The following is a 19,701-nucleotide window of genomic DNA, read 5'->3' on the forward strand; positions in this document are numbered from 1 at the left end:
GAGACGAGTTGGGAAGCTGCGGTGTGGGCTGACGTATGCACCCCAAGGTACCTGGGTACTTCGTCACCTGTGGTGTGGAGGAGCGTAGCACCATGTCACTCTGTTGCAGCCATAACTCTCTACGTGTCTAGTTACGCAGTACCTAGGTAGGCTGTAGGCTACTAGTTGCAGCGAGCCTCATGAGCATAGGTATCACAGAAGTTTTCTCCATGGCGTTGGAAATCCCGCGCAAAGCAGCATTGGAAGCTTCTAAGTGCCCTATATGACTGCCGTACGCATGGTGGGTGGGTATCATGCCGAACTGCTCCTCGTGCTCAAGCAAACTGGAACGCCGAAAAGATGCTGAATTACGCAAAGAAATCTTCCCCAGTCTCGCCGCTGCCAGCCGGCCCCTTTTCATTGAAGATACCCTTAGCACGTCTCATCCGGCGATTGCCCTCTACCTTAGGTACAGCTTCTGGTTTCTCCGGCTCCTCTGCTTTGGCCGTGGGCACAGATTTGACGACAGGGCTGGGTTTCGAGGGCCTGATCGGCTTCTCCCTTGCTGCCTTTGGTTTGGGCTTTTCTGGCTGGCGCTCTTGCGACTTTTCCGGTCGGCGCTCTTGCAGCTCCTCCAAAGCGGCCTGGCCGTTCCTCATTGCCTCTTCGACGACTTTCCACATGGGCGGCCGCTCAGAATGAAGGGCCCGGATCGCAGCGGGCCGGCCTTCTGCCTCGTCACCCTTTGAGTCCTCCGATGCGGTGTACAGACTCTCGTACCGTTCCAGGAATGGGAAGTATCTGGTGTAGTGGTAGTCAACGTCGGCGATGTGAAGATCAGCCTCGATGCTGGCCTTCTCCCCCGGGTCGGTGGCCTCATCGGCCTGTTTCTTCAGCTTCTTGCGCAGTCTTTCCGCCTTTTTCCTTTCTACACAGGGCGCGTTAGCTACCGAAATATATGGCGAGGGTAGCAGTCGCGCCGGATACGTACCAAAAAAACGGACCCTGTGATACTTGGAGATCATGTCCTGGCGTCTCTTCTTGTGCGTTATCTCGTCTATCTGCGCCTTGCACTGCACGAGCTCCCGCTCGAGTTTCTGTTTGACGTCTGCTGGGAGATCGTCGCCTTTGGCAAAGCGCCGCTCGATGTTCCGGGCGCGTCTCTTCACCTCGTGAAGGGAAACGCCTAGCTGTGTCGAGTTGCCATGGGTGGCTGGCTTGTGGCTCTGGAAATGGTGTTTCGTTCTCTTGTTCGGTGCATTGTGTCGTGACGATGCGCCATCAACATCGGAATGGGGGCGTTTGGAGCCCATACTGGTGGTATGACAGAGTGTGGTGTGGCGGCAGTGGTAGTGTTGAGAGAAGGAAACGGTAAACCATCTCCAAAGAACTTTAGATCGTCCGCTGCGGCTGTCGAAAGTTTTCAATGGAGACAGGCTTGAACCAGGGACATCTGGGGTCCTTATCTTATCAGTGTCTGGCGTGCACCCGGGGTACCATAGTGGGGTATTGGAGCACACCAGTGCTAGGTAAGCACTGAGCTCCATGTCTCTTTGCTGTAGATGAACTCCTCCACTTATTGCTGCATATCTATTGACCTTTTCCAGTCCTCTTAATCATCACTAGAATGCCCTCGGGCTGCTTGACCCCGATACAATGCCCCATATGCCAGGCTCACGCACACATGGACAGATCTTGACGACCTAAGTGGATGCGTATCCAATCCAAGCTCACGTGAGCTATAGTATACACGGCGGACCGCGCACGTCGCCGTCGTTCGCGGTAGAAGACAGACATTTCTTCTCGCGCAGGGCCGTTCAAAGTCGCAGCGATGGACCGTCCCGAGCCGGGGCTGCTGAAGTGGTCGCCAAATGCCAACCGTGACTCTTTTCTCCACATCAATCTGCAACACAGGGTTGTCCAGCTCTATGAGCCCACAGGCCATGCCCACCGCGGGCGCTTCGACTACCGGAAGGTCTCAAAACACGATGATGTGCCGCCCCTGACCACTTACGACTGGTCGCCTTCGACGCCAGGCTTGGTTGCCGTTGGCACCTCCACCGGTATCGTCAACCTGCTGAGGGTCGACGACAGCTCTAATGCCTACATGGAATTGGGCCTTAAGGTGGCCCGAACCTGCTTGGCTGTTGCTTTCAACACCACCGGCCTGCTTGCTGTCGGACTGGATAGAGTTCGGAATGACCAGTGTCTGCATATCTGGGACGTCAACCGCCTTTCCACCATTCATGCCTCCGGTTCGGGCTTTTCCGCCAGTACAGAGCCGTTCAGAGAACCTTGGAAGCGGCTTGAGCACAATGCTTCCATCTCGAGCATCAAGTTTTTTGAGGACAATCCTCAAACTTTGGTGGTGGGGATCAAGGGCTCTGGCCTGCGGCTCCATGATCTTCGAGGTTCTGCGCCCCTTGCTTCCTATTGCAGGATACTAGCTGATCCAGAGCACAGAGGGGAATGAGGCGGTTGTTACCTTTCAGACCAAAAACAATAACAACCTTGCTATCGACTACGCAGACCAGAACTACTTTGCTTCCTCAGCTTTGGACTCCCCAGGGGTCATGGTGTGGGACCGGAGAGCACTCAGCCGTAATGTTGCCTCTGCGTCGTACCTGGACGCCGTGGACGCGGACGATATGCCTTTCGGCGGTGCTCTGAAGCTTGACAGGGCCGTGGACATAGAAAGTGATCCTCAGGCCAGAACGGACAGGAACTCTTTCATTCGCAAGCTTGCCTACTGCCGCGACCACAGAGGCATGTTAGCTGTGTTGTCTCGTCTAGGCCAGTTAAAAGTGTTTTCCACGCAACCGTCCGAGTATCTATCGACAGACGCGGAATCAGACAGCCCACAACTGCTACAAGTTAGAAAGTCGAACGAGATGGATAATTTCTATTCAGAAGTCGATCGGAAGAATGAGCGCATCGTCTCGTTCGACTGGCTCACCATGCCGTCTGCTGCACTCCGGCCGAGACTCCTGGTGCTCCGCGCAAACGGGGCATTCGAGATCCTTGAGGTGCCAGCTTTTACTAGAACATACCCATATAAGCTGACCCCATGGCAGCCCCCATACAGAGGCTTAACAGGTAAGCTCAATTGCACCCATCAGCGGACTTGGGTTGACGTACTTACCAAGTGACAGAGGGAAGCTCATACCACAGCATCATGAAGTTTGATACGAGTCAAACCATTGACACATTAGGGCCTTTCTTTGTGGAAAACGCGCTTTCCGACATCCCTATCTTCGGCCAGGAGAAAGCCGATGTTGGTGCCATAGCTGAGGATGCCCTGAAGACTTACGCCCCGGAAGATGACCTCTTGGTAGACGAGGCAGCAAGCACAGTCCCTCTTCCTGAGGCTTTTGTGGGTGCAAAGACTGTCGCAGAGAAGCTACAAGCATTGAGAGCATACATTCAGAGTATCGCCCGCTCAAAAGGACCCGACTCTGACACACAATTGGCAAAGCTGAGTAGCATCTCACTGGATCCATCCCCAGGTTCCTCAAACCGGTCTCTCCACGAGAGTCTTCTCCGATCTACGGTGGAACTCACTGGTTTTCCGAAAGCCGCTCAAGTCGTTCTGGACCATGTCATGCTTCTGAGAGCAAAGGAAAAATATCTCTTCGATTGTCGCGTCAATCGTGCTGTTGTCGCAGATGACCCTTGGCTTAAAGGTGTTTGGGGCTGGATAGGAGGTAACTTCGCTTGTGCTGTGTTTTGATGGTCTCAAAATCGCTGACTCCAGCTAAGGTGCCGAGGAAGCCTGTGAAGATAGTGGCATGATGTCGCATCCCTTGGACCTCAGCTACCTGGGTGTCAATACGGTCTGGACGAACAATCTTGGTAGGAATATTTGCTAAAGAAGTGGAAGGTGAAATTGACTGACAAAATCCAGGGGAGAGACCGAGTTCAAGAATTATCGAGGGAGCACCGCATGTTGGCACAACCATCTGGCAGCGTTGCATCAACGGCATATGCAAACGACGTGGGTTGCACAACTTTGACGGTGTCGATACAAAGAAACCTTACCATCGCCAATTGATGCTGGACATATGTTTATGGGGGGTGTCTGCTGTCGCCGAAGACACCGTGGACATGAGTGGCAAGAGCATCGAGAAAGCATCTTTCTGGTATACCAGGATGACTGCTCACGCTCTTTTCAGCGGTGACTCGGAGGGAGCAGTGCGAATCCTCAAAGACGCCAGCAAGACGCATCCCGAGCTTCTTTTCGTTTCACTCGCTCTTCAACTTGCCAGCAAGGGAGACCGGGACGTGGCGGCAGAGAAACTGGACTTTGATGAGGCCGTCGCTGCAAAGACGGACCCCTACCTTCGCGCAATCTCATCCTACATTGCAACTGGCGACTGGGCAACTATAGCGAACCAAAGATCTCTACCCCTGCGCGACCGCACATTCGTAGCTGTGCGCAACTTCGATGACGACCACCTGACTCAATGGCTAGCTGCCGAAGTCGAAGAGGCCATCAGCGAAGGCGATATCGAGGGTATCGTACTGACAGGTATCACGGAGAAGATGGTCGACATCCTGGCCAAATACGTCGAGAAGTTCCACGACACACAGACTGCCACGCTCATCATGTCCTTCTGCGCGCCCCGCTACATAGACGACTACAGGTGCACAGCATGGCGCAACGCGTACCGTGCGTACCTGCAGCGCCACAAGGCCTTCTACCAGCGCACCAAGTTCGAGGTCGAGAGCACTAAGCGCAGCAAGCGTGACGGGCGCCCGACGATCAAGCCGCCCTCGCGACAGATCGCGCTGCGCTGCGTCTACTGCGATGCTGAGACCTCCCTCCTGCGCGCCTCACCGGCCGCGCCCCTCACCGGCGGTCCAGCGTCCGCGTCGATCCCTGGGCCCTTCCACAACGGCCGTGGCGTCGTTCACAACCCGTATACTGAGAAGATGGCGACACCGGGCATTGCCTGCCCCAACTGCAAGAGGCACCTGCCGCGGTGCGTCGTCTGTCTCGAGGTCGTGGGTATTCCCAGGTCAGATACTCCGGCGGCTGCGGCTGACCCCGAGGCGACGAAGCTCGCCTCGCGGTTCCCTACCTTTTGTCTAAAGTGCGAGCATGTCCTGCACCTGGACCACGCGAGGCAATGGTTTGCGCGACACAATGAGTGCCCTGTCCCAGAGTGCCGGTGTCGGTGTAATTTCAGGGCGAACCCGGAGTTGAATTACCGTTGACGACTGAGACAGCAGTTGCAATAGAACGACCAGCTTGCAGGACGTGAACGAATAGGTACAGGGTTCTATATTTTAAATCCACATCTGGTGGAAATTCAAGTCAAGATACCAATTCACAAAGGCGACAGGCGATCAACTGTATGGCTAGTGATGGTGAGACATTGTTCATGGCATCATGTGCCTCCTTCCAGATGCGCCATGAACGGCAGTGTTTTACCCCTCGATGGACGGATGCCATATGGGTTGGATTGGACGGGAATTATGTCTTCAATCACGGTATGTAGCCTTCATGGGTAAGACAGGCGAACATGGATCTTTTGCCTGCCAACGTGATTCGAAACGGGGTGTTCCTTCCAAATATCCCAATATGAAGCAGAGTGGAGGCGGGCAAGACATGTTCGCTTCCTCGAGTCCAAGCCCCAGGGATGAGGTGTATAACCAAGGTGTACCGTGACAGCTTGAAAACAAAATACATTGGTACCAAGCCGTCTACGTGATGTGTACGACCCACAGACCGGAACTATCCGGTGTTTACAATAGCATCGAGATTCGACTCCACGTCGACGTGTTTCAAGAGCTAACCGTTCGCGAGAATCCATTCGCTGTGGGGCACTGCTCAGGGAGCACCACCAACAACCCCCCTGCCATGACCATGGGGTACGGATCAATGGCGGCGGCTTGAGGTGTTCACGTGAGCCTCTGTGCAAGGGAGGATGTCGGCAGGTACCTTGCTGTGAGATGGCTCCCGCAGAGCTCGCGTCAATTTGCCGTATCAAGTCGTCTCGCGTCTATCGTATTTGGGCAGCACTGTCCCGCCACAGATACTGTCTGGAAAACCGTGGGTGCACTTCCTAAGTCTGTTCTTTGAGAAACTGTGCACCGCTCGGTAATACTGTCTCGAATATCATCCTTCGCCGTTGTCTATATATTGCTGCTATATTCCTCCATCGGGATCCCTACTATTCTTATAATATCTGCTTTGGGTGGACCAACTCCTATACCTCCTCCGCATTCGGTCGAATGTATATGAATCCCCCCTTATCCACGAATCTTGGAGTGACTTGAAAGAAACATGTCCACTTGATGGAGGCGATGACAAGGTGCATGCTGAATGTATGTATTTCGTATGTTCTCCGCTCATAACTTTTGGCGTATCCTAATCCTCAACCTTGTCTAGGGGGGGGGAAGGGGGTATCTCGAATTTCCCTTTTATGACATTTGCCTCCCAGCCCAGCGCATGTAAAAATAATAAAAAATATGTAATGTATACCCGACCACGTCCAGCCGGCGCGCTCGCGTGCGTGTGCCTCTCAAGCACATATCCACACAGCCGGGGCCTCTGCTCCTCTCTCTACCCCTCGCTTTCAACGAAACGACCGAAACGACTTGTGCGCCAGGGGTGACGACGCAGACGCAGCAGTCAACGCCGGGGGTCCCATCATCCCGCCACCACCGCCGCCGCCGCCGCCGCCACCGTCACTCTGATTCCTGCCCGTGTATCGCATCCTCCCGCCACGCATGTTGGGCGTGTTGGCGCAGAAGGCACAGATGTATACGTGGGGGACGTCCTGCGGCGTGGGCACGTCCACACAGCGGCCGTGCAGCATGTAGTCGCACGAGTCACTGCGAAACGGGCATGTTAGCATGTTCGAGCTTAAAAACTCTGCGCGCATGACGCTGCTCGAGTAAGGGCCGGAGAGACGACTCCAAAACAGCAGACAAGACAAACAAGTAGACCATGCTAGGGAGAAAAGCGTGAACGTGGCGTCTTGCCCAGATGTGTGGGAGGGGAGACCTAGGCACGGAAAAGACGGCAGATAGGCGTTGGAGGAATGGGAGTATACTCAACGTACCACTTGATCAGATGCAGCAGCCCATCGACTTCCGCCTCAGGCCGGTTGCACACGCACCGCACCTGTCCCTGGCTCTGGTTGTGCGTCGGCGACGGTGTCGCCGAGATAGTCGATGAGCTGCTCCGCTGGCCGGGCGTGAACCGCTGCCGGTGCCCACTGCTGCCTCCGCTGCTTGCCGGTGCCACTTGGGCCGGTGCGCCGGGCCGCTTGCTGGTGCCCGCTTGCATTACTTTCCTCAGCTCTGCCGCGGCGTCTCCTAGGCTGCCGCCCGTGGACGGCCTTGTCGGTGTTGGTGCTTCTTGTTGGTCGATTTCCATCTGGTCCGCGAAGCTGGTGGCTGGATCGTTTCGAGGGTTTCGGCGGAACGAGGTGGAAGAGAAGGAGCTCCGCTCGCTGACTGAGCGCTGCCGCCGGTTCTGCGACATATTGCTTGCGGCAGTGGGCGGCCTTGACATCGAGGAGGCTGAGCTCCGAGGGGGCTCGGGAAAATCAAAGGATGTGTTGCGACTCGGTATTATTATGGGCTCGTCGTCAGATGAAGAGGAGCACTCGTCTTCATCAATGTCGGGCTTGACCGGAAAACCTGTCCAAGAACTGCGCTGGCTACCTGGCTGGTTGCTGCTTGGAAGGACAGGCTCGAGGTCGTCCTCGTCATCGACAACGGTTTCGGTGCGCGCCCGCCCGTCTTCGTCGATGACGAACTTGACGGACGCCAATTTGGCACTCCTCTGCCGAGCTTGTGTCCTAATGGTGTTTTCAGGGATTGACGTGAGGCTGGATAGCCGGTGGTGATGCAATGATTTAACGGGCGATCTCCTGCCGCCGGATCGCACAACTCGCGACTGCGTCAAGGCGTTGCCTTGGTTGGCAGTAGGGGGCAGACTGGGCTGATGCACAGCCACGGGCGCTGGAGCCAACGTGGGCAGGAGGGGACGGCCACTGCCTACTGTGCGCTTGCCGGGTCTGGCACTTTCACTGAAACTACGGGACAAGCCCGGTTTGGCAGCTGAGCTCTTCGTGGGAGAAATCGCAGCCGGTGGGCGGGCCGGCTGATTGCGCTGGCCTTGGGCTCCGGTGCTCTTCGATCGGCGAATGTCGTTTGTGGGCATAGGCGCACTCGACCCATCAAGCCCGGAGCTGACAAGCGGTGCTGAAGACGAAGGCCGCTGTGGTGACGGCTCCAGTGGTATTGACAAGGACGATTGCTGGCTGAACAGCAACCCTGGGTCGACTCCTCCAGGACTAGTGTTGAATGGATCGTCCATGGGCATCTGGAAGGAAGCGAACGAGTAATTCTGACCAGGAGACGCTTGGCTGAACTTCGGGCTCGACGTGTTGACGGTTTTCGGCGCAAGGGGGCGCTCACGCCTTGTCGGCTGGCTTTGCTGGACAGCCTGGACCTGAGACTGCTGCTGCTGCCCAGCCACATTGGTCTGCTGGAAGACCTGGTTTGCGCTCCCCCAATCCAGCGAGTTAACAGTCTGATGCGGCGTCCCCTGCGCCTGGGACGATTGGAAGATTTCTGCCCCGGCAGCCGAGATGTCTACGTCTATGCCCATCCCGGTCGTGTCCATGTCCATCCCCCAGAAGGCCCTCCCGGTTATTGGCGGCGCCGTGGCCGGGGGCCCATTGGGTAGCCAAAGACATCCTCTGGACTACCTGTCACAAACGCCGTGTTGAGCTGAGGATGCTGTGTCGGGGGCGCATTCGAGAAGTCCGGCTGCGCAAAGTTCTGATGTTGCATAGTGTCGGTCTGAAGCTTGGGCGCGAGCTTGCGTCCGCCCCTGGAGGATGGGGGAGGGGTGGCAGTCTGCGCCTGAGGGGCGTCCCTGCTGGTAGCTTCCGACGAGCTGCTCGACCGGTACTTCTTGGCCGACCGCTGGCCAGGCTGCTGCGAGGCTGTCGGCGTGGCGCTCGGGTCGGTCGAGGTGCTGTGTGTGAGTGTTAGGGGATCAGGTGAGGAGGGGAGACGCCGCGCTGGGTCGACCGGCAGGAGATTCTGGGGATTTGTCGAGAAGTGGTTGGCATGGGTCGCGATCTCGAGGGCAACGCCTTCAGCTGACAGTGGTCGCTTCTTTCCCGTTGCTGGAGCCACTGGGCTCAGCGGCGCAAACTCCGGGTGGAATGCGCTCGAGGACCCCCTCAGGTTCCCGGGCGTGGAATTGAAGACGGAATAGTCCTCGGCAAATCGAGGGGTCCAGCCGGAGGCCTCGTCGAAGCGACCCGAGTTCTGCTTGGGCGTCTCGAGCAGAGGACTCGAGAAAGCGGCCGATGTGGCCGAAGTAGGAGTCCGTTGTGGAGTTGGCGGCCGAGCGTTTGGATCACCAAAGCTTGGGGAGAAGTGGTCAGCATCTGCGGGGGTTGCAATGCGTGCCTAGCACGGGAGCGGCGTTGGGCGATAAGAGGCCAAACCATACCTGGGTGCCTGATCGTCGCCACTCATAGCAGCTTTGACTTGTGTGTTTAGCTGCCGTGTCCCTTCCGCAAGGACATCACCGAGTCGTGGTGATTAATGGGATTGTTCTGGGGTCTTGTGCGCAAGACTCGGTGGTGGCATTCGCCCTGCCTAATGCCCCGATATGCCGACAAACGGCGAGGGTATATGCGGATGGATGCTTTCCGGCCGGGCGGTTGAGGTGTGTGGCTGGTAGCTCGCGGCGCGGTATTGGTGGACAGGCGGTGGTGCCAACGTTTCAGACAAAGGATGTGTTGTAGCCTTGCGTGTCATTCATTGCTCATTAGTGAGGTCGTCAATAGTAGTCGTGAAGGCGAGAGCCGGAGGATGGTCATTAGGTGAGGCAGGATATTCTAGACTAGATGCTGAAGCTGGGCCTCGGAGGTCAAGTCAGCCGACGAAACAGGTCATGATCTCGGAGGCGGTCGTGAGAGAGAGTAAAAAAGAAAATTGCACAAGTGATTGAAAGCACTAGAGTTTGTCAGGGCGGAGGACGCAAGAATAGGTCATACAGTAAGGAAACCGTCGTCGTGAGAAGTCGTTTGTCAGAAGAATCCAGGGCCCAGCCGGTATTGCCCTTCCAACAGGCAGCTCCAGATGGCTACAACCAATCCCGGGGCTGGAACGGCAGGGCAAGCGGGATCGCTAATGGAGTTTTGGCTCAGGTTCCGGTAGGTAAAATTTTGGTGGAGTCTGTGAGCCGGATATCTCAAGCTGTGCTGTGCTGTGCTGTGCCGTGCTGTGCTGTGCTGTGCAGTTCAGTGCCGTGCGGTTGCTGTGCGGGCGGTGGGTACTCTCGGTCCAGACCAAGCTTCACGCTGATCATAAGCGCCCGTGTAGACGGTATGTCTCTGGCATGCCAATAAAAGCCCAAAGCGACCCTCTCTCCTGGCCTTGAGGCTACTGACCCGTCTGACAATGGAGCACGAGACCAGACGCAGCGGATGGAAGTGTAACGAGCAGCGTAGGCGGCCTGGCGAGTGAGATGGAGAGCGACAGCGTGCGGCAAGGTACCCGAGCTGAGCACGATGCACCCTACCGGGTTGTGGAGGCGGCTAAATCAAACGATCGTGCGGCTGCAGGAAAAAAGGATAAAACAGATGAACAAGAAAAAAATAATCCCAAAAGCAGCGAACGAATTCGCATGGACGATCTGACCTGTTCACGAGAGTCCTTGTCCAATCCCAGCAGCCCAGGTTCTGCTCAGGGGCATCGAGACTCACTTCGGCACCACCAGGTCTACTTCTACATTCTGTCGCAGGCTAGACCAGCATTCGAGCAAGTGGCCGTTCGTCCCTTGACACCGGCGGAATCCTAGGCGAGGGGTGGAATGGATTGCATGCCCGGACTAGAGCCAGCCACTGCCTGGCATAAACGGACCGACAAATTAGAGGCACGTTACTAGCAAGTCTGGACTGGCTACCCTGTCGCAGTAGACTGGCCTGGGTATGCTGTAGTGCTTGGGACCTTCTCAACGTCGACAGCTTGTTAGTCTAGTCTCACTGCTCACTCGGCAGCTACCAGCGGGTGGGTCGGTGCCTCGAGCTGCTGCTGCATCCTCCCGTTCTGTGCCTGGCGGACCCCGTTGTAACCCAGGCAGAGCTCGCGTGAGCTGTGCTGCATGTGGGTCAGCCAGCCTGGAGCGGAGCAGGAGATCGCCGCCAAGAGCATGCTATGGCAGTAGCAGCAGTTGTTGCCTGTCCTCGACAGGCAATTTGACCCGACTTGAGCATCTCAAGAGCACGGTGCTTGTGCACGCAAGCTCGAGAGCCGCCCGGGCTGCCAGCTCACAACCCAAGCCGCCACCAAATGCACAGCTTGGTCTTGCAGGCGGCAGGAGATGAGTCAAAACGGAGAGTGCGAGGGTGGCATCCTGTGTAAGCCGCAGTGGGGCTTGCAGCCATCTTATGCCGTGGTCTTCCGCCCTGGAACGAGGCTGGAGTCTCCATGCCGGGTATGGCAGCCCGTTCCTTGGTTACCTCAGCTGATGGACCGCGGCGTGGATGGTGCTGCAAAAGGCTCTATATGGCTATATGGCCGAAGCGTGATGGTGATATGCGGTCTTCCGAGCCTATATTGGCAGCACTAGAACGCACTCTCAGCCAACAGCTGGCAGCAAAGCACCTCCTGCACTCTGATGTTCGCAGGTCCTGATCATACGCCATGTTGGATCTGGCATGTCTCAGTCACGCTAAGAGGGCCACGGCTTACGGGACTATGCGCTGGGTTTAACGACTGTCTTTGTGAAGATCCAAGGAGTCTGGTTCAGAGGACAAGCAGCCGCCGGAAATGCTGGTGGCGCCAGGAGCAAGAGCTGGATATGCGGTCAGGTCAAGTTGACCCAAAGAGCTGTTTACGATCAAGTCACTTGGGGCAGAAGGAAGACCAACTTCAGTCCTCTGGAGCCCAACAGATCCTGATTCATTGGTGAGCTTTGCTCGATGTGAGCCAGTAGCCCAGATCAGGGGCTCGCCGTCTCGTCTCATACAGCAAGCCGTGTGGCCCCTAGCTGATCGAAGTTCGAATGATGGGCGAAACAAGGCATTGAGTCTGTCCGCTTGGTAATTTGTCTGCAGCCCGTGTGCCTGCAGCCTGCAAGCCTCTAAGGAGCTGGACAAAGTCGGCGCTGCCTAGTCAGCCAGTAAGCGACCAAAATGCCTACAAGAGGCAGGCGAGACGAAATGAGCCGCTGCATGTTCCTGCGTGAGGGCGCGACGCTACCAGATGCACGTCGGCGGCCGACGGACTGCTTTTTTTGCCTGCGCGACTGGCAGCTTTGGTTCCCTCTGATAAGCCCTCAGACAGACAGAGAGAGAGAGAGAGAGAGGATGGTCCCCAGGCCCCACTCCATTGCAGCAGGCGGTTTAAGTGCTTGCATATGCAGGCCAGCGCCATTGGAGGGCCATGACGTGTGAGATGCAGTTGGCTGGAATGGCTCCATCGCGCTCGCTCTCGCCCGGTGGTGCCATGGCTGATTCGCAATTGGGCGCTGGTCGAGCAATCGATGCCTTCGGGGTCTCGGACAGAGAGGCTGAGCAGTTCTTAGCGCCAACTGCAAGACTATTACACCATAAGGATGACGGATAGCGGGCATGGGAAAGTAGGACATGCTGTATGAGTGACTGAGAAGCGCAGGAGAGTTCATCGAGGTGAAGGCCAGGAAACGGAGTGGGTACGCGCTTGGTTGCTGATTGGCCACCGGTTCTTGGGGAGGCGCATTGGAGAGCCACTCGTGCCCCTCTTTGTTCATGGCCTCAGGTGCCAGAATTGCCCACCGTCTCTGTGCCTGAACTGCCGTCTAGATATCAAGTACATCCATCATCAACCTACTTCTTCAACCATCTGGGCTAAAGGGTAGTGAGACCTGAGGCGGCTTCTCGATCCCAGAACCAGCTGTGCGCACGATCAGCCAAGGAAGGACAGGGCGCATCGAAGCCAAACTGACTGACCGAAGCTCCTCTCTGGAACGCCTACCTTGTCCAGCTTGTGCGTCCGAGGATGCACCCTCCACGCCGACGCAACACATTTCCCGAACGAGTTCGTCGAGCAACCTCAAAGGTGACTCATCCCAAGAACGCGCCAGCTCACACTAGAACGTGTTCTGCCGGGGTCTTGTTTTGAGCCGGATCAGGAACCGTCGTCCTTCGTGCCCTGAGGAACGTCATTGAGCAAGGGCTCCAAGGGCTCCGCATGAATCTGGGAGATGAGAGATGAGACGGCCGAGCCCTCTACCGGGGGCTCCCCAAATCCCAGGAATGCCACGCTCCCGACCTCAACTCTGGCAATCAGGAGTGCGCCGGTGCAGCAGCAAGAAAGAAGCCAGGCAGGATGGGTACGCCTGCACACCACCAACTGGTCGCCGCGCTTTGCTGGGCAGATTTTGGTTTTAAGCTGGTTTGCGATGGTTTGCGACTCGTTTTCGCTGCTGAGGAGCCGTGTTCCGCTCGCGATCGGGAATTCCACCACCGAAAGGTTCAGCGCGCGCCCTGTTCCTTACCTCCCCCCCAACCGTTCCCCCCTACCGAGAATCATCGTCAACACCACTCGCAGCGATCAGACCCCCCCCCCGGGCCAGCTTGTCTTGCGTGTCTAGCCTCAACGCCTGTCAAGTTTTAGCATGCCCGCAGAGCTGCGGCGAGCTGCGGCGAGCTGTCAAACTCCGAGACATTTCCCTATCATCGCGTGCAGACGTCAGTCCCGGGGCCGATCTTGCCCACAGCTCGCTCATTATGCACCCGTTCTTTCTGCCTTCGTCTTCCTTCCATCGAGCTCTAGTGAGCCGCGTTGCCATTCTATGCCGTCGGCCCTAGCTGCTCATGCATGCCTTCCATGGCTCTGATCAGGACCCGCGGATCCGCAATGGGCTGTCTGGCTGGTGGGGACATGGGGGTATATTCTATTTCCCGGATTTCGGTAGATCGACGTCGATGCCACATCCATCACCACCTCCGGGGCCCTGAGCTTGACTGACAGCGCCCCCCCTCTGCCCCTCCCTCCCCTCCTCTGTCCACGTCTTTCTGGTTGCAGCCTCGTCTAGCGACTGTCAAATGGGTTGCTTGTCCTGGGCGGAGTGGGCCTTGGGACCACGGAGAATTAGCAAGAATACGATTGGCATTCCGTCTCAGTCAGGGTGCCCTTACGTATCCTCACACGTCCCTCACAGGGGCCCCTGTGAGACCGGGGGCATGCGGACAAGGCACATGCCTTGCAGCCCAAGTACATACCCTTTGGATGGATCTTTAGGGCTGAAGTTTGGAGATTGGCCCAAGAGTTTCCGTGGGGCTGTCCCGAGGCACGAACCATTTACTACTGAGATCTGGGCTGAAGTACGGCCGAACATCTCGGTCAAGGGATCGCCACGCACGGCAGTTTTACGGCTGCGCTTCAGAGTTGACATCAGACGGGGCTGGGAGACAAACGGCCAGGGGCAGCGCAAAGAGAGGAATCCAACTGCCATGGCATTGAGTCAATTGCTATAGTCCACGTTTGTTTGATAAGCCGGAAGGCGAAGCCTGGGGGCCCGGGTCGGGTTTCTCCTTCAGCCTTTCTCGGATCCCCCGACTCCACCTCCTGTCACCCGGGCTGGCCTTGCCTCGTTCTCCGCCGAGACTGCCGGAGGGGGGGGGGTGGAGGGGGACGTGCAGCCTCGCTGGCAGGATCCCAGGCTTCCCTCCCCTTCCCCATCCATCACCCAAGGCCTAAAGATCCGAGATAACCCCAAGCAGGCTTGACAACTCGGATGAGCCCTGCCAGAACGGAGGTTCTAGGTCGCCGGCCGTTGAAACTAGAAAAGGATGGTAGAAGTTCCCCGGAACCTTCTTCTGGACAGCTCCCTGCATTCGTCATCGGGGGACAGGCTCGTCTTCGGTGTCGGTCCGGTATCACATTCACGATGGGTTGGGGAGCAAAACCTGGCTCGCTGCTGGTGATGATGATTGCCCGCCTCGGACCGAAGGCGCCCCCTCCCCTTCGTGTAGGCGGGGTTCGAAGCACCGCTGGCCTTGGAAAGCCTTGCTGCACGGCCGATAATACGCCTTTTATACGAACATGAGTTTTTGTCATGTCTCTATACTAGAGGCAACTGTGGAGAGCTGCGCTGCGGGTCGCGACCGGTTTGGCACACCGGTTTCTAAATCGGTCACTACGCGAGAATTTCCAAGGGTTCGCTCAACTCAAGCCTTGATCGGCACTTCTCATTTCAAGGTCCGTGTAAACATAGTGCAAACGAATTTTTATTCAGCTACGCTCGCCCAATTGATCGTATGTCCATGGCGCGTGGGAGAAAAAAATGACCCCCAGCTTTGTCCTTTGCCTGTCCTACCATCAGAGATGGTTTTGGGTATCCTCCTCTTTTTGAAATGATCCTAGGAAAACTTGACCAAACATCGCCGTTTTGCGCCTCGCTCCATACCCCCCTCTTCCCTCCAGGAGGGCAGGACCTGGTTGGGTAATAACTATCTAGTATTAGACTGACTACCTAAGGGAAAAATTTGGTAAAGAAGATGCATGAATAAACTGAAAACTGGGATAAGACTGATGAAAGAGTGAAAGAAGATGAACGAAGAGATATCAGCAACGGGAAGAGACGAAGAGGAAAAAGATAAGAAACGCTGCGAGGTGAGGGCTGGGGACTTTTGTTGCCATTCATCCCCTCCCCTGGGACCCTCCATTTTTCGTCAACCTGAAGCATCATATCGTGCTAAATCATCAATGGCCGTAAAAGACAGACTTGGGAACCTGTTGTTGTTGCAAACAGAGGCGTGCGAGTAAAAGGAAATAAAAAGGAAAGAGAGACAGGATGGTATTTTTCTCCCGTTGATTCGAGTGGTTTTCGAGATGCCCAGAGACGTCGAGGGGTAGGTATCCAAGAGCGACTTTGCTGCGGGCTTTTGTTCCGTGTGTTTGCTTGCAGCTCTTGCATGAAGGGACAAGAAAATCGAAAAACAACCCAGAAATCCCAACCAACCCAACCCGTAATGCCAGTCTATGGTATCCCTTGATCCCGGTATCTTCCCCATCACTTCGTGAACTATGTGCGATTTGAAAGATGATTCGATGACTCTAGAGAACTGTGCGTTTGTGAGAAAGAAGGAAAAAGGTCTCGTGACACGTGTCTCGCGCTCGGGTGACTTTGTCTCGCCAGTCATCCTTCGCAAGGAGAATGATGTATCGTTCAGACTGGGAGGTGGCTGTCGCATCTGGAGCCGGGACCATGTCTCACTAGACGGTTCAGATCATGTTCGTGACTCCATCCATAGGCGAGCCCGAGTTTCTCTGATGTCCTGGGGCGGACACTTGAATCTGCATGTGGGCAGGAACGGGCGGAGGAACCATTGGCTGCTGGTACTGATGCTGTTGATAGCTTTGACGCTGCTCCGCTGGCTGTTGCTGTTGTTGGTGATGCTGCTGATGCTGCTGCGGATGAGAGGTGATTTGCGCATGGGTTGGGGTGTTTGACATTGCCATGGAAACAGCAGCCGGTTGTGGCGTCACCGGGGTCTCTTGCTGCAATTTCTGGCCTGGCTCGACTTTGGGTTTTGCCATGGTGGAAGCGGCCAATTTTTGATGGCTGCTCTCCCTACGGCGCTTGGGAGCGTCCTTGATCTTGGGATGGGTGTGGCACTAGGAGATGCGGTCAGTGGACTATCGGGGCTATATCTTTGCCTTTGGATACTTACTTTGTACGCATGTCGGAACCACGTCGTGCCCTTCTTCTTGCTGCTGACCAGTGCTATCCAGTCGTTGCAGCTACCGCAGAGGCCTTCCCAAACATCAGGATTGCCATCCATGCGTCTCGTTTCCTGTGGCTCGTTGAAGGGCTGGCCAGTCGCCGCGCTGATTCCGTGTGTGAAGCTCTTGTCGTACCAGAATGCCGAGTTCTTCAGCACCAGCCACCGACCAGGCTTGCAAATGCCGCACCAGCCCTCGCGCTTGTTGCCGTGGCCGCGCACCCATTTAGGTGTGTACAAGTCTCCGTCGAAGCGTAGCTCCTGCTCGTGAGGTACCAGGTCTGGGTCAGACGGGTTCATGTCCTCGGGAGGCGGTGGTATTTGCTCCTCGTGCAGCGACGCGAACAAGTCGGGCGGGTCTGAGAGATCCGTATAGTGGCCGTGGAGGGAGTGGGGGTCGGCATTGCTCTGAAGCATTCGGAAAAGACCATGAGAGAGCAGTGGTGGCGGATTCTCGAAGTGGTGCGCGTCAGGGTGGAAGCCTTGGGAAGGCAGTTGAGAGGGCAGCAGCATGCTGTTGCGCTGAAATGCGGCCGGATGGGCCTGGCCCATGAAGAACTGCTGCTGCTGGGTTGCTTGTAGATTGCCAAAGCTCAATGGCATCTGGCTAGTCTGGACCGTGGGCGACGAATGCCTGGATGACATGCGCGGGCCAAAGGTCTCAGGGGCGTGTTGATAGACAAAAGGCGACGGCCGTCGATTTGGCATTGTGCCGTAAGACCCCGTCGACCAACGTTTGTTGCTCCGAGAGCTGTCTACAGTGTATGGTGCGGATCGCATTCCTGGTCTTGGAGAGGGCGAGGCGCGGCCCCGGCTCTGTGTCCTCACAAGTTCGGATCGGCTCTGTGGCGTCATGCGTGGTGATGCCACTGGTGAAAGTTGCGTAGAAGACATCATGGAGTTCCTGTTCGATGGTGGAGGATATTCAGAGCTGAACGAGGGTGCATCGGAAAGAGCTGCTGAGAAGTCCTCGTAAGATGTCATGTCTGACAGCCCACCGGACGTGGACATGGTGAACGACGAGCCTGACATACGTCGAGGATTCAAACCGTTATCGAAGTTCATCGCGTCACCTTCTAGAGGTTGTCCGGGGTAGCGCAGGTCGAGGATCGGGACAGCTTCGTCGGTGGTGTATGCCTGACCAATACTCATATCGGTGTCGATGCCGTGCATCTCCAAGTTGTCCTCTACGGGCTTTTGCATCCAGTGACCTGGCCTTGCGGTCAGCTTCTGCGCACGACTGAACAGTGACGATTCCTGACTTACCGTTCTCCAAGGTCGTTGGCGGGTAGAATTCTTGGTGAACTGAGATTGGCCTCGAAGAGACCGTGTCACTGGGCGTGTGTTGCTGCTGCTGCTGGTGCATCGGCAGAGTCGAGGAGTCCCAAGCTGGCAGGCCTTGGTAGCTCTCGTCAACGCAGTACGAAAAGCCCTCGTGAATGGTTGCTGGTCGTGGTCGGATGCCTCCTGAACTTGGTGTGGTCCACACTCCCTGTGGCGTGGTCGCCATGGCTTCAGTCTTGACTGGCATCTCACTTCCGGTCATGTTCATCATGTGGCTGGACCGTGATGAGGGGATATCTCTGCGGTAGTTGTTATGGAGATGGAAGGCGAATGAGGGTGAGGGTATTTGCTGCCTTCTGTGATGGAAGTTGTGTAAGCTAGAAACTCTCTGGACAACTGCTGTGATGTGAGGCGGCCTACAGTTGTGCCTGACTCGAATCCATGGCTGCAGTGTTCCTTGCAAGGGGAGGCCAGAATATAAGTGTGTATTAAGAAAGGCCAGCAGCTAGGTAAAATCCCATGTCATGTTAGCATGAATGAACAGACGGAAGAGCCAAACTAAGAGGGGAGGGATGAGTAGCCGGGGGTTCCACATTGCCAACGTGTCGATGAGTGTATCATCATATATCCTCAGGCGATCTTTGTAACTTACTTGGTAATATAGGCAGGCCGGGAACAGGGCAAGAGAAAATAATGTCCGATATGGCCCAAAGGTCCGCGCTGGTGCTTGGATGTCGCCTCTGAAAAGCTGTCAGGGTAAGGGATGGTGGGTGGTTAAAGTAAGGAACGCGTAGATCTTGGGATCGGATATCGGTCGAGATCTCGAGTCAAGCAACCTCTGTGTGTGAAACAATGGGAAGAAAAGATTGCAGAGCCTCGTGTCGACGGCGGATGGCCGTTGGCCAGTGTTGTTGCTTTCGGGGGTGGACAGGGTTAAAGGAGTGTGATGAATTGTATAAAGTACAACTCGTTGACGACGTGACGGATGGGGCGCAGGCAGTGTGCGAGGAAGAGGGCCAGCTCTTGCTATATTATAGAGCAGCGATCGATAGCGGGGAGGGCGCTATAGGCAGGCTGAGAAAGCAGGAAAAGGAGTGACTGGGCGGCGGGCTGGGAAAAAAGTCCTGGAGGGACAGTGGGCACGACGGGGGGAAGATGGGCAGAGAAAGGCCAGATGGAGGGGCAGTGCACGAGGACCCCAGCAGTATAAAAGAATGTACCGTAGCATCAAGAGGCATCAACCCTGAATAGTCCAATAGTCTGGTAAGGACAGGTTCGGAACGTCGGTAGGTGGTGAGCCGGAATCCCTGATACAAGCCTGCCCTGTCGTCCGTGAAGTCGAGAGAGGGTGGGCAGTAAGAGATCTGCTTGGCCTCGCTCAAATGAGCAAGTCTGGCAAGGATTCAACTTTAAACAGAGTTGACAGGGTTGACAGGGTTGCATCTGGACCTCGATGATGTGTGGGAACTGGACCTCTAGCGTTGCCTCTCAGTGGGGAGCAGAGAAGGCCGACGAGCCAGGGACGGTCCCCGTAGGTTCTTATTTTGGACGTAGGGAGCAAGGGTCCACTGGGTACCTCGTCATGTCTGCCCACGGACTCTGCAACAAGGTCGCGGCTTGCGAGAAGAGCAAGGGCGAGGGCGACCATGGCACACGAGGGACGTGGGGATATTGATCAAGAGAA

The 19,701-nt window shown here is 56.2% G+C and overlaps 6 protein-coding genes across 6 annotated transcripts; 2 read left to right on the forward strand and 4 right to left on the reverse strand.

The window, feature by feature from the left end:
* Positions 1-347: 347 nt before the first annotated feature.
* On the reverse strand, positions 348-1,292 carry INS49_006785 (uncharacterized protein; the record flags this gene model as incomplete). The annotated part of the gene is made up of 2 exons (XM_043167553.1): positions 348-907; positions 971-1,292. 2 exons carry the CDS (start codon positions 1,290-1,292, stop codon positions 348-350), a joined length of 882 nt encoding a protein of 293 aa, XP_043028697.1.
* A 518-nt stretch (positions 1,293-1,810) lies between these two features.
* On the forward strand, positions 1,811-3,709 carry INS49_006786 (uncharacterized protein; the record flags this gene model as incomplete). The annotated part of the gene is made up of 3 exons (XM_043167554.1): positions 1,811-2,390; positions 2,443-3,075; positions 3,132-3,709. The coding sequence occupies 3 exons, from the start codon at positions 1,811-1,813 to the stop codon at positions 3,707-3,709; spliced, it is 1,791 nt and encodes a 596-aa protein (XP_043028698.1).
* A 320-nt stretch (positions 3,710-4,029) lies between these two features.
* On the forward strand, positions 4,030-5,196 carry INS49_006787 (uncharacterized protein; the record flags this gene model as incomplete). The annotated part of the gene is made up of 1 exon (XM_043167555.1): positions 4,030-5,196. One exon carries the CDS (start codon positions 4,030-4,032, stop codon positions 5,194-5,196), a length of 1,167 nt encoding a protein of 388 aa, XP_043028699.1.
* A 1,364-nt stretch (positions 5,197-6,560) lies between these two features.
* INS49_006788 (uncharacterized protein) lies at positions 6,561-8,623 on the reverse strand (the record flags this gene model as incomplete). Its single annotated transcript, XM_043167556.1, has 2 exons — positions 6,561-6,819; positions 7,050-8,623. 2 exons carry the CDS (start codon positions 8,621-8,623, stop codon positions 6,561-6,563), a joined length of 1,833 nt encoding a protein of 610 aa, XP_043028700.1.
* A 26-nt stretch (positions 8,624-8,649) lies between these two features.
* On the reverse strand, positions 8,650-9,492 carry INS49_006789 (uncharacterized protein; the record flags this gene model as incomplete). The annotated part of the gene is made up of 2 exons (XM_043167557.1): positions 8,650-9,379; positions 9,467-9,492. The coding sequence occupies 2 exons, from the start codon at positions 9,490-9,492 to the stop codon at positions 8,650-8,652; spliced, it is 756 nt and encodes a 251-aa protein (XP_043028701.1).
* A 6,741-nt stretch (positions 9,493-16,233) lies between these two features.
* On the reverse strand, positions 16,234-18,460 carry INS49_006790 (uncharacterized protein; the record flags this gene model as incomplete). Its single annotated transcript, XM_043167558.1, has 4 exons — positions 16,234-16,626; positions 16,683-17,944; positions 18,000-18,373; positions 18,438-18,460. 4 exons carry the CDS (start codon positions 18,458-18,460, stop codon positions 16,234-16,236), a joined length of 2,052 nt encoding a protein of 683 aa, XP_043028702.1.
* Positions 18,461-19,701: the final 1,241 nt, after the last annotated feature.

This window comes from Diaporthe citri (assembly GCF_014595645.1).
Source record: "Diaporthe citri strain NFHF-8-4 chromosome Unknown scaffold_2, whole genome shotgun sequence".
NCBI lineage: Eukaryota > Fungi > Ascomycota > Sordariomycetes > Diaporthales > Diaporthaceae > Diaporthe > Diaporthe citri.